Genomic DNA, 12,810 nt, shown 5'->3' with positions numbered 1-12,810 from the left:
TGTTGCGTGAACAGCATACGTTACATTGGAGTTAAGTTGAGCAAGAAACTTCACAGAGGCTTGAGAAAGGTTTAAGAGTCTTTTACTAAGACATTATGGCCAAAGGCTTTAGAGGATAGATACAAGTAGAATTCTCCCCCCCCTTCAAGGATAGAACTGCTTGCTTCAAAGACACACACAGAAGAAGGAAGAACTAACAGCAGGCTGTTACAACTTTCCCAGCTGTTATCTCCCGTTACCATGACAACTACTATCTGGCCTTGAATGTCTGCTCTCTCTCAGGCCAGGCACAGCAGATAAGGCTGCTTCTCTTTTTCCCAAAACTTCATGAGACATTTTCAGACTTGATGAAAAAACACATTGGTAGTAAGGCCTAGTAAGCCAACATCCCCCCCTTTCATCATGTCTGTAAATTCATTACAACAATAACAATAACAATAACAGTAATACATTTCCACAATACATTGCATCATACAGATTCAGTTTACATTTCAGTACAGCTTAAACTTTATGAATCAAACTTCAACTCATTCCAAGCCTTGTCACCAGTTTGCCAAATTTCTCCTCACACAACGGCTTGGTCATGATGTCAGCCACCATGTTGTTAGTGTCACAAAATGTCAGGTTAACGAACCCCTGCTGCACACAATCCCTTATGTGAAAGTATTTGACACTAATATGTTTTGTTCTTTTGGTATGAGCTTCTGATGTGGCTATCTTGATGCAGGTCTGATTGTCTTCATGTACAGTGATTGGCAGTTGTATCTCCATGCCTATCTCCTGCATGAGCATTGCGAACCATTGTAGCTCATTACAGGCCTGTGATAGAGCCACATATTCTGCTTCTGCACTTGAGGTTGCAACCAGTTTGTTTCTTGCTACTCCAATCAATGCAAGATCCCTGCCACATCACAACTATGCCAGAGGTTGACTTACGACTGCTCAGCTCCCCTGCATGATCTGCATCCACAAAACATTCAAGACCTCCTGTCTTTGCTCCTGTCAAAACCAGACTCTTTGTCTTCGTGCCTTTCAGATAACGCACTACCCTTTTAATTCCCTGCCAGTCAGCCTCTGAAGGATGCTCTACCTTCCGGCTTAAAATGCTGACTGCATTACATATGTCTGGGCGTGACACCTTCACCAAATATTGCAATTTCCCTATTATGCGCCTGTACTTCTCAGGTTCTGTACAAGGCGTCTCTTGCACGTTCTGTTGGAACACTACAACCATGGGAGTCTTCACAACATTGGATTCTGTCATGTTGCATTCTTCTATGATCTGATTTATTTTACTTTCCTGACTCAATGTTATGCTTCCGTCTTCTGCACGCACAATATCCATGCCTAAATAGTGTGTGACAGGCCCCAAATTCTTTGTGTCCACCTGCCTGCCCAGTTGCTCCCTGAATTCCCTTTCCTCTTGTTGATCATGATACATGTACATAATATCATCCACATAAACAGCACAGATATTGGTTTGTGTTCCATTTCTCTGGACATATACACAGGGATCTGCCTTGCACCGTTGAAATCCCATCCTTTGCAACACACTGTCCAGTTTCTCATTCCAGCAGCGTGCACTCTGCTGCAATCCATAGATAGACTTATGTAACTTGCACACAAACCCTTCCTGTGACACAGAACCCGGAGGCAGCTCCATATATATCTCCTCCTTTAAATCACCATGAAGGAATGCTGTCCCTATATCGTAATGATTAATGTGCATTTTCCGCATCGCTGCTAGTTTCAGTAGAACACGAATAGACTCATGTTTCACAACCGGGGCGAAAACAGCATCAAAATCTGTTCCATGTTGCTGGGTGAATCCCTTGGCTACCAAACGTGCCCTGTACCTCTGTACTTCCTCGGAACTTGCTTTCTTCTTCTTAAACACCCACCTGCAACCTATGGCCTTTTTACCCATGGGTAACTTTACTAATGTCCATGTGCCATTCTTTTGCATGGCTTGTAATTCTTCCTGCATGGCCTGCTGCCACTTGTGCTGCTCTGCCTCAGGCATCAGCCTGATTGCTTGAAATGAGGACGGCTCCTCAAGTTCTCTGTGAACCTCCTCCATCTGGGCAGTGAATACCGACGGTGTGCCTTTTACAGCTGTCTGTTTACAGCCCTGACCGTCATTCCCTTTCCGCCCCATTAAACTCAAGGCATCAGCACACTTCACACACATGGTCATTTTAAACTGCCCTTGTGCCATGAAACCCTGACAGACAACTTTGTCTCCTCTTTTGACATAACATTTGTCCCTTTCAAACAAGACTGAAAACCCAGAATTCACCAGTTTTCGGACAGACAACATGTTATGAGACAGTTCTGGTACAAACAAACAATCTGACAGTATTCCAAGTTTATCAAATCTCACCAGTCCTCGGGCCTCCACATTTTTCCGTGATCCATCCGCCAGTTGCACAAAGTCCTGCTCATCTGTAGACGTGTAAAACAAACTCCTGTCTTTGATTAATATATGGCTCGCCCCACTGTCAAGAATCCAGTTTACAGGTCCTAAATCTTGAGACTTCTGTTTACAAACAAAGTTCACACTGCCGCTCTGTTTCCAGCCTCCGTCCCTGGAGTTGCATTTGACTGCACAGTTCCGCTGAAGATGCCCACGAGCTCTGCAAACATAACAAGCCTTTAGCTGCTGGTGCTCCTGCTTGCTTCCGACAGCCTCCTTCGGCACGGCACTTTTCGCCTCCTGCCTCCGCTGCCATTCCTGGGTCAGCTTTTCTTCAATAAAGGCTACATTCAGCCCCCCATCGGGCATGGCTTCAATTCCCATGACAAAATTATTCCAAGTCCCATCGAGTGAAGCCAGGATCAGATAGGTCTTCTGAAGGACAGAGTGTTCCATGCCTCGATCCTGCAACTCAGCAAATAGGCTTCTGAATTCCGTGAGATGCTCACTCATTTCGCACTCACCCGTGAAGCACATCTGGTACAGCTTCCTTGCCAAACACAATTTAGATCCCGCGGTCTGTTGCACATGAATGCCTTCCAACCGGTCCCACATCTGTTTGGCGTTTGTAACATCTCTCACGTGTAGCAGTTGAGAGTCGGATAGAGCCAGAGCAATAAAAGCCTGCGCCCTCTCATCATTCCGAGTCCAGGCCGCTGTAAGTGGTGCAGGGGGAGTTCCATCAATAGCTTCCCATAAATCCTCTTTTACCAGCAAAGCCCGCATCCATGGCCTCCAGCTTCCATAATTCTTTTCATTAAGTCGTTCCATCGGCAAGCCTCCAGACATGTTTACAGCAGCCATCCTGCTCACCTCTGTCTGGCACAATCAATCAAGCTGCCCTCTCTGGAACTCCGTCTGCCGTTCAGACCAGCCACTTACTCCTGTGTAACGCGCTGTGGATCTGGGCCCATAACCCTGTTGATGTGTGAGTGTTGTTGCATGAACAGCATACGTTACGTTGGAGTTAAGTTGAGCAAGAAACTTCACAGAGGCTTGAGAAAGGTTTAAGAGTCTTTTACTAAGACATTATGGCCAAAGGCTTTAGAGGATAGATACAAGTAGAATTCTCCCCCCCCTTCAAGGATAGAACTGCTTGCTTCAAAGACACACACAGAAGAAGGAAGAACTAACAGCAGGCTGTTACAACTTTCCCAGCTGTTATCTCCCGTTACCATGACAACTACTGTCTGGCCTTGAATGTCTGCTCTCTCTCAGGCCAGGCACAGCAGATAAGGCTGCTTCTCCTTTTCCCAAAACTTCATGAAACATTTTCAGACTTGATGAAAAAACACATTGGTAGTAAGGCCTAGTAAGCCAACAGAGGCCTCATGGCTTTGTCCTGCAGCGCAGAATGGACAAGCGTATCTCTTAAGAGTGTAAATCTAGAGATTATTTCTTCCTGAGACTGAGATGGTAAAGATAGAAATGAGTCTAGGAGATCTTTTTCTTCCGGAATCAGGTCAGTTTTGAAGTCATAGAGTGGTTAAGGGAGCATATGTTTTGGACTATGTCCAGAACTCGCAGGGCATAGAGTGGCCTGGGGGTTATCTAGACAGATAAGAGGGTTACTCAAGTTGTTGCTTTTGAAGAGGCGCGGGATTTTATGGAACAGTTCAAAGCAGTTTTGGTTCTCGAATAACCTGGTTACTAGAATTCCAGTGTGGTAAAATTTGTCTTTTTCTTTATAGAACAGTTGTACAGACGTCCAGGTCTGAAAAGTTATCACGGCTTGAGCATGCCGGTGATTATAAAATAAATATTCGATATGAACGATGTGGGCAATAGTGCCGCACAGGAGGGCAATTTTTTTTGCCAAATGCAAAAAGTGGGCTTTGCGCTGGTCGAAAGGCAACATGTCTTTAGGTTTCGGGAAATTTGAAAGGATTAATTTTTGGCAGCTAAGGGTCAGTTTCCAATTCTGACCAGTTGTAGGGTCTTACTGCCGCTCATTCTTTTTATAAGCCTCTTCAAGCTAACTTATCTCAGGGTGCAAACCAATATACTAATGACCATTCAAGGACTCTTTCCAGTCTAACCTTAACTAGTATTGAAGCTGCTTCTTGGTGTCTCCTTCCTGTGCTGCTCTGCAACACTGGGTGACTAGGGTCACATATCGATGTTATAATTCCTTCCCATAGCATTTGAACTGGAGCAACATTGCCAAGGGAAGAAGCCACAGCCTGGACAATCTCAGACTTGTCGAGGAGTATGGGAAGGAGCCACTATGCAGTAGTTCATATGCTGCTAAAGATAATGGAGGATGAGCTCCTAGTTCCTTCTTTGCTCTAGGTTCTATGCAGTGGAAAGTCACCTGACATATAAAATATGATGGTAGGGGAGGGAGAGAGACAAGGGACCACGGAGCCACTCAAACATTATTTTCCATGCTTTTTCCACTATGAATATTAATGACCATGCCAGAAAGATGCAACATGTCCAACAATACCAGTGCTAGCTGTTTCAAGCAGCCCCCTTCTTCCAATTTTGACTCTGACAGTTAAAACAAAAGATATCAGAGAGGGGGAAAAAAGATATTGAGCTGTAAACCTGGGGGTTCACATTTCCAAACAATTAATTCAGGCTACTAACTTTGTCTCTTCATCACCAATCTTCTCATGAAGGTTGTGTTGATACATAAGCAGGTTGTTCAAGGCCCAACATGCAGCCTCCTGAGGAAGGGGGGGGTGACAAAAGAAACTATTTGGTCAAAACATTCAATTTAAACATTGTCAAAAGGTTTAATATAGGATTGAGGCATCCCCGCACAAAAAGATTTTGAGTTTAAATAATATATCAAGCAAAATTCTAATCAGGCTTTGATTAGTGAAAAGAATCATTATTACTTCAGACTATAAATCAGCTAATATAGAAAGTGTCTCCATACAGAGAGTTAAATAAAGTGTGGCTTACAGCTAAATGAGAAAGACTAATATCCTATATCAGAATAAGACAGAGTGAATAGAGACCATTTTTATTTCATAATATGAGGGTCTTTTGTATGATCCTGGGTGGCATGTTATAACACGATGAACAATTTAGAATTGTACTTGATGTAATGAATTACTTAATTTATTATTTCCTTCTGATAACAACTGGCTTGCAAACCCACAAATATATTTCTTTTTGTTCTGTGAATATTGGGCATATTTCTTACTTTGGCTGTTCATTTTCTGTATTTTGTTTCTTTTTAACATTAAAAATGACTTTCAATAAAGTGTTTAAAAACAAAATGGCATTTTTGGAACACACGTTAGGAACCAATATCATTATAAAAATGGTCAAATTGCAAAATGCAAATTATATTCATTTCTTAAAAAGCAGCCTTATTGTCCTATGACATATTTCACTTCAAAAAAACTCATTAGTTTACCAGGAATTCCTTGAACCACATAATATTAGCCTACATCACATTTAAAAATATGACATCAGCTAACACAAGAGGATCTCTGCAGCTCCAGTGAGATTTGTTTCATTTGTAACCAGCACTTCTTTCAAGAGATAAGAGCTAAGTACATCAGATTCCCAGATGACCTCCCATACAGATACTGACCAGGACCAGTAATAGATCACACACTCATAAACCATTGTACAAACTCATGTCCAAGGCACACCTAAGTTTATGCCTGCACATACCTTAATGTATTTCTATGTACAACTGGATTGGTATGTTCCTAATACAACTGAAATATGAAGAATGGTTCTTTGTTTTGAAAGAGAAAGATGTATGTAACAGTTACACGCTTTTAATTTTCAAATTATTCAACTATTTTCAAACCGTAAACTACAAAGTAGGTGAGTGTAGCAACGACTGATCAGCCTATTTCTAATCTCTGCCACTTTTGCATGCCTTTGTTCACAAGTCTATTCTGTCCCATTTGCACATGAACCCTTTTTTATTAAACTACAAGAAAATATGCATTTCAAAACATTTTTTCACAAATTATGCATTTTGGCACACAGTTTACCCTTACATACACATTTTGGTATGTTTTTAAGCTGTATATCAAAATTTAAAAAAGTGCAAAAACCAACAGATACCTGCATTTTAATCCACTTATTAGTCTGGGAAATACACATCATGTCTGTTAGCTTAAAAATGTGGGCCAGATAAGATCTTCAAGCATCAACAGGTGGGGGGGTAAGGAAATCACGGAATTTAAACCCAGGTCTTATATTGTAAGTTGTGATGTTCCATGTTCTGATAGGTTTATTATTATTTATTAGATTTATATCCCAACCCTTCCCTCAGTAAGAGTCCAGGGTGGCAAACAAAAGAACTAAAAACACTTTAAAACATCATAAAAACAGACTCTAAAATATATTAAAACAAAACTTCTTTAAAAACATTTTTTTAAAGAATTAAAAACATCTTTAAAAAAGGGTTAAAAACATATTAAAAAGCAATTCCAACACAGACACAGACTGGAATAAGATCTCTACTTAAAAGGCTTGTTGAAAGAGGAAGGTCTTCAATAGGTGCCAAAAAGATAACAGAGATTACACCTGTCTAATATTTAAAGGGAGGGAATTCCACAGGGTAGGTGCCACTGCACTAAAGGTCCATTTCCTATGTAGTGCACAATGGACCTCATAATATGATAGTATCTGCAGGAGCCCCTCACTTGCAGAGCGCAGTGATCAACTGGGTATATGAGGGATAAGACAGTCTTTCAGGAATCCTGGTCCCAAGCAGTATAGGCGTTTGTACACTAAAACTAGAACCTTGAACTTAACTCGGTAGCTAATAGGTAGCCAGTGCAATTCTTTCAGCAGTGGGGTCACATGATGGCAATACCCAGCCCCAGTGAGCAGTCACGCCACCGAATTTTGCACCAGCTGCAGTTTCCTGACCAACCTCAGGGGAGCCCCACATAGAGCACATTACAGTAATCCAGCCTGGAGGTTACCAGTGCGTGGACAACAGTGGTCAGGCTATCCCAGTCCAGAAATGGCTGCAGTTGTCTTACCAGCCGAAGCTGGTGAAAGGTTTTCCTAGCCACTAAGGTCACCGGGGCCTCCAGCGACAAAAATGGATCCAGGAGCACCCCCCGACTACGGAACTGCTCTTTCAGAGGGACTACAACCCCATCCAAAGCAGGCAGCTGACCAATTATACAAACTTGGGAACCAGCAACCCACAGTGTCTCCATCTTGCTAGGATTCTGACTCAGTTTACTGGCCCTCATCCAGCCCACCACTGAGTCCAGGCAGCGGTCCAGGGCTTGCACTGCCTCTCCCGATTCAGATGTTCAGAGAAATAGAGCTGGACATTGTCAGCGTACTGCTGACACCTCGCCCCAAATCTCCAGATGACCGCTCCCAATGGCTTCATATAGATGTAACAAAGCATGGGGGACAAGATGGTACCCTGTAGCACCCCACAGCACAACTACCAGGGGGCTGAAAGACAATCTCCCAATGCTAGTCTCTGTAAACAACACTGGAGATAGGATTGGAACCACTGCAAAACAGTGCCTCCAATATCCATCTCACCAAGTAATAATGTTTTAATGTCTCTGTATTATAGTAAATATGGTAAGTTATACTTAACAGGTTATTTTGGCAAGTGGCGAGTGTTAGGAAGGGGGAATGAGTGGATGGAATGTCAGTGCATGCTGCATGTGATAGGCTGGCTGAATGTGGAATGACTGGTTTATATTTTGAAGGGTTGGCAGTTGAACAGCAGATAGGGTTTGACTTTGGAGGAAGAGTGGGTGGGAGTTGTGTTGAAGTATTAGGCAAGCATGCTGATATTGGTATTGGTAGTTGAGTGGCGCAGAGTGGTAAGCGGCGGTAACACAGCCAAAGCTCTGCTCACGGACGGAGTTCGATTCCAACGGAAGGAGGAAGTCGAATCTCCGGTAAAAGGGGTCGAGGTCCACTCAGCCTTCCATCCATCCGTGGTCGGTAAAATGAGTACCTGGCATATGCTGGGGGGTAAAGAAAGGCCAGGGAAGGAACTGGCAATCCCACCCCATATATATGGTCTGCCTAGTAAACATTGCAAGATGTCACCCTAAGAGTTGGAAATGACTTGCACTATAAGTGCAGGGACACCTTCACCTTCACCTTTAGCTGAGTAAGTGATTGTGTAGACTGTATTAAAGGGAGGAACGTATAATTGAAACAGCTGAAGCAAAAGGATTCTTGCTAAAGTAAACACTGGTCTTTAAATACATTTGTTTGTTTTCAAAAACATGTCTGGTTACTGGCCAGCTACTAAAGAGCATAAAAGATGGCAAAACAAAAATGAGAGTGTTGTATAAAAGTATCCAGTTATAGCAGTGAAAAGTACCTTGAGTTACAGGAGCAAGTGAAGAAAGTAACCAATAGCTGTGGCGTTTAGGAAAAGTATATAAGGTGGCACAGTGAGATGAGGCTTGCCTGGAAGCCTGGTTTATAGCAAGGGCAGCATTGCTATACATAAAGGTGTATTTGGGAAATATAGATAATGTGTCCTTATCTACTACAGGTTGTAGTGGGTGACAGGGGAGGCATGACAAGTCTAAAACTCCAAGCTGTGGACCCTGCTCTCTGGGCTGCACTAAAACCAGGTCTAACTATGATTGTAGTAGTGTGCAGATAACCACCAGTAAGATGAGAACAACAGTAAAATGAGTATCTAACTAGCCTCTTTCTGACAATAAGATACACTCGGGATTGTAAAGCGTGATTTGAAAATTAAGAATGCAGGACATAAAGAGCTTAGCAGTAGAGAAATGCTAAAGAATAATATTTTTATCCAATTTGATAGTTCTAGTTACAATTTAAATAAGACACATCGTTCAAGACCCTAGCCCTGTACAAATCACTCCATTTCCATGTTTCCCAGTTTCTTACCTGCACATCTGAATTTTTCCGGTGCAATTTTAATGCTTTGTAACAGGCTTCCAGCCAACATAAATTTTCTTCTTCCTGTTCCACTTCCTTTTTTTCTTCCAAATCTCTGTTCAAAAATATTGTCTCCGCTTTGGAAAAAAGTTATTTGCATTTTGAAAATATGAATATCTATTTATCTTCACACTCTAGTACAGAATGAAACACAATGATTTTTTAAACAAGGAAAATAATAACAGCAACAACCACAAGAACATAAAGAAAAAACAAGATATGAATAATAACAATCCTAATAAATCCATCATCAGTTCACATTACAGATACAATAACCATCAATAACCATCCATCTTAACATATAAGTTAATATAAGCCCTCCAAATGTACAAATAGGGATCCACACAAAATTGATGTCTATATAAAATATGTTCAAATGTAGCCAGGATAGTAAGATCCTCAGACCACTGCGTGATAGACAGTGGGTATTTATCCTTCCAGGCTTAAAGTACAAGGCTGAAATCAGGGCTAGTGCTAAAGGGCGGCCACGTTCGGCCCTGGCCAATGGCCCCTGGGGCCACAGGGACCCCTGAGGGGCCCCTTGATAGGGTGGGAGAGGAGTAGTGCTCCCCTTCCGTGATCCGCAGCAGAGTACTGCCACAGATCGCAGAGAGAGAGCTTCCCAGCTGCCCACCCATTCGCTGGCTCCACCTACCTGTCTCTCCTGTCTTTTGTGGCTATGCGGGCTGTGCACACCAGGGCTGTGGAGTCGGTACACCAGACCTTCGACTCTGACTCCTCTATTTTTCTACTGTCCGACTCCGACTCCTTCATAAATGGCAAACGTATATTAACTAGTAATAACACATTTACTGTAGTAAAATGGTAGCACAAGGCATTTCATCACCACCACGTAAATCCAGAGCTTGGAAAAGTTACTTTTTTGAACTACAACTCCCACGAGCCCAATCCCTGTAGTTTAAAAAAGTAACTTTTCCAAGCTCTGGATTCACGTGGTGGTGATGAAATGCCTTGTGCTACCATTTTACTACAGTAAATGTGTTATTACTAGTTAATATACATTTGCCATTTATGAAGGAGTCGGAGTCAGAATTGGAGTCGGTACATTTCTACCAACTCCAACTCCACCCAAAATTGCTCCCGACTCCGACTCCACAACTCCGACTCCACAGCCCTGGTGCACACAGGGCTGCCACTAACCAAGATGCCAAACAAAGTTTCCTTAAAGTGCTGATGCCCCTGCTGCCATCAACCAAGATGGGGGCAGAGGCTTAAGCCCCTTAGGTAAACTTTGGCTGCCATCTTGGTTAATGGCAACCCAGTGTGCACAGCTGCAAAAGACAGGAGAGTCAGTTAGGTGTGGTGCACGTGCATGTGGTGTGGCTCAAGACAAACTGGTGCCTGAGGGCCACGGCATGCCTGGCGCCGGCCATGGCTGCAATGCAATACACACTTACCTGGGAGTAATTCCCATTGAACCCAATAGAGCTTGCTCTGAGTAGACATGTACTGGATTGCAGCCTAACTCTCTTAGCAACCATAACGGCTTGCAAAATCCACTATTTGTTTTCTTGCTGTTAATCTTCATATGACATGAAACATGATAAAAGATTTACTCCCCTGGCACTCGCTTATCATTAGGAAAAGAAAAGGCACACTGACATTTTTATGGTGGGAACATTTGGCAGAAATTGAGCAAAATACCGTTTCACTCAATATTTTAAAATAATGAATGAATGTTATTAAAGCTGAAACTCATTCACTGATATCAGTACAGTCTGGCATTATTTACTTATTGAATTTACACCTAATCCTTTCTCCCAAAGGAGCCCATGGTGACAAACAAAAAGAAAAGAAAAGCATACTAAAAAGAGTTTAAAATATTGTAAAACACAGTAAAAAAATATTGTAAAAGACCGTTTAAAAACATTCTTTCATCAGTGATCTTCAGGTTGCCAGGAACAGTCATCTTCAGCCATTAAATGCCTAGGTAAACACGAATACTTTCAAATTTCTCCAGAAAGTTAAAAGTGATGGAGACAGACATACCTCACTGGGGAGGACATTCCAGAAACGGGGAGCCACACCTGAAAAGGCTGTGCCACAGGTCAGCACTCACCGGCTGCACCACCACCAAGGTCTTACCTGCCGATCGTAGGGTCCAAAACGGGTGATACTAGGGGAGGCACTCTTTTTGATACTTGGGTCCCAAGCCACTTAGGGCTTTATATGCTGGTACTAACACCTTTAGCATTGCATAATTAAACCTATTTCTATAGTTTGCAATGGATGTGTTGGTACAGAATGCTGTTAATTTAAATTTGTATTCTTAAACAAATGTATTCCTACTATCTACACTTTGCTTTTCTTTCAGCCAGAATTAATGATGTTTAATTAAAGACAGCCCCCGCACTGCCATCTGAGAAAATGGGAGTGCCAGAGCTGTCTTAAAGCCTTTACAAAAGCCTCTTTGAAGTAGGTCGATAATGATGTTATTTGTTATTTAATTTTATTTATTATATTATTTGTTATTTAATTTTTGTAAATTGTATTGCTTTTATTGTATTTTTATACCTGTGTTTATTTTTCTTTGTAAGCCGCCTTGAGGGCCTTTGGCTGAAAGGCAGGGTATAAATAAAATTTAATAACAACAACAAAAACGTTTTAAAATCAAAAGCAAACTCATGACTGTTAAGACTATGCGTCTAGGACAGACCACTACTCAAAGGTTTTAGCTGCTTGACTAGCTCGTCAGTTAAAATTATTATACTCCCTCAAACAAAGGTGATATGTTAAAAAAGCTAACAAGTTGTTTAAAAAAATCTGTGTATATCTGTCTAATCTTATGAGCACAGAATTCCATATTATAGGGGATGGGAAGTTCAGGCACACTCATCAGATCCGCCTCCTCATCTGGCCCCCTGCATTTCTGCCTACCCACTTTTTGATCTGGCCGCTACTCAACTGGATTGTGTCAGATCCAGGTTTCATGGGAGTGTCCATGAAACTTGGATGTGACACAATGCAGGTAAAGCAGTGGCCCTTGGGTACCTGACCAATCATCATCATCATCTTGTCCTGTCCTGCAATCAAGAAAGTAGACAGTGAATTAGAGAGGCCAACAAAAGTGGGAATTTTCAGGTTGCATGGAAACCCAAGGCTTAGCTGGCGGTGGCTTCAAGCAAAAGGCAGGAAGTGTCCCCACTAGCCAATACTGCCTAACAAAGCAGAAGGCTAGGTAGGCAGATAGACAGCAAGGTGTCATACTGAGCAAAGCAGACAGCTCATGCCTCTTAAAGAAACCCTATCTTCACCCACCCCAGTGACTCTCTAGTCCAGGGGTCTCCAATGTGGTGCCCGTGGGCATCATAGTGCCTTCATGCACACACCCCTTGGTGCCCATAAAGGTTCCCTGCCTTCTCAATTGAAGGGTTTTGGCTTTGGAAGAGATTGCTTATTTGGGGGGGGGTGGCCAGGTT

At 42.4% G+C, this 12,810-nt stretch overlaps 1 protein-coding gene across 5 annotated transcripts in view; it reads right to left on the bottom strand.

Annotated features, from left to right (window-relative positions):
• The window catches only part of LRRK2 (leucine rich repeat kinase 2), a 149,538-nt gene that overhangs the window by 109,094 nt on the left and 27,634 nt on the right, over nucleotides 1-12,810 (bottom strand). For all 5 annotated transcript variants that reach the window (XM_061640340.1, XM_061640342.1, XM_061640341.1 and 2 more), the window contains 2 exons: nucleotides 9,320-9,447; nucleotides 5,069-5,148 (listed from right to left, as the gene is read on the bottom strand). In XM_061640340.1, coding sequence (XP_061496324.1) covers nucleotides 5,069-5,148; nucleotides 9,320-9,447 — 208 coding nt within the window. The remainder of the gene's footprint in view (nucleotides 1-5,068; nucleotides 5,149-9,319; nucleotides 9,448-12,810) is intronic.

The sequence above is a fragment of the Rhineura floridana genome, chromosome 8 (assembly GCF_030035675.1).
Source record: "Rhineura floridana isolate rRhiFlo1 chromosome 8, rRhiFlo1.hap2, whole genome shotgun sequence".
Taxonomy (NCBI): domain Eukaryota; kingdom Metazoa; phylum Chordata; class Lepidosauria; order Squamata; family Rhineuridae; genus Rhineura; species Rhineura floridana.
Note: the sequence above shows the minus strand (reverse complement) of the source record. Positions and strands in the feature narration are given on the sequence as shown.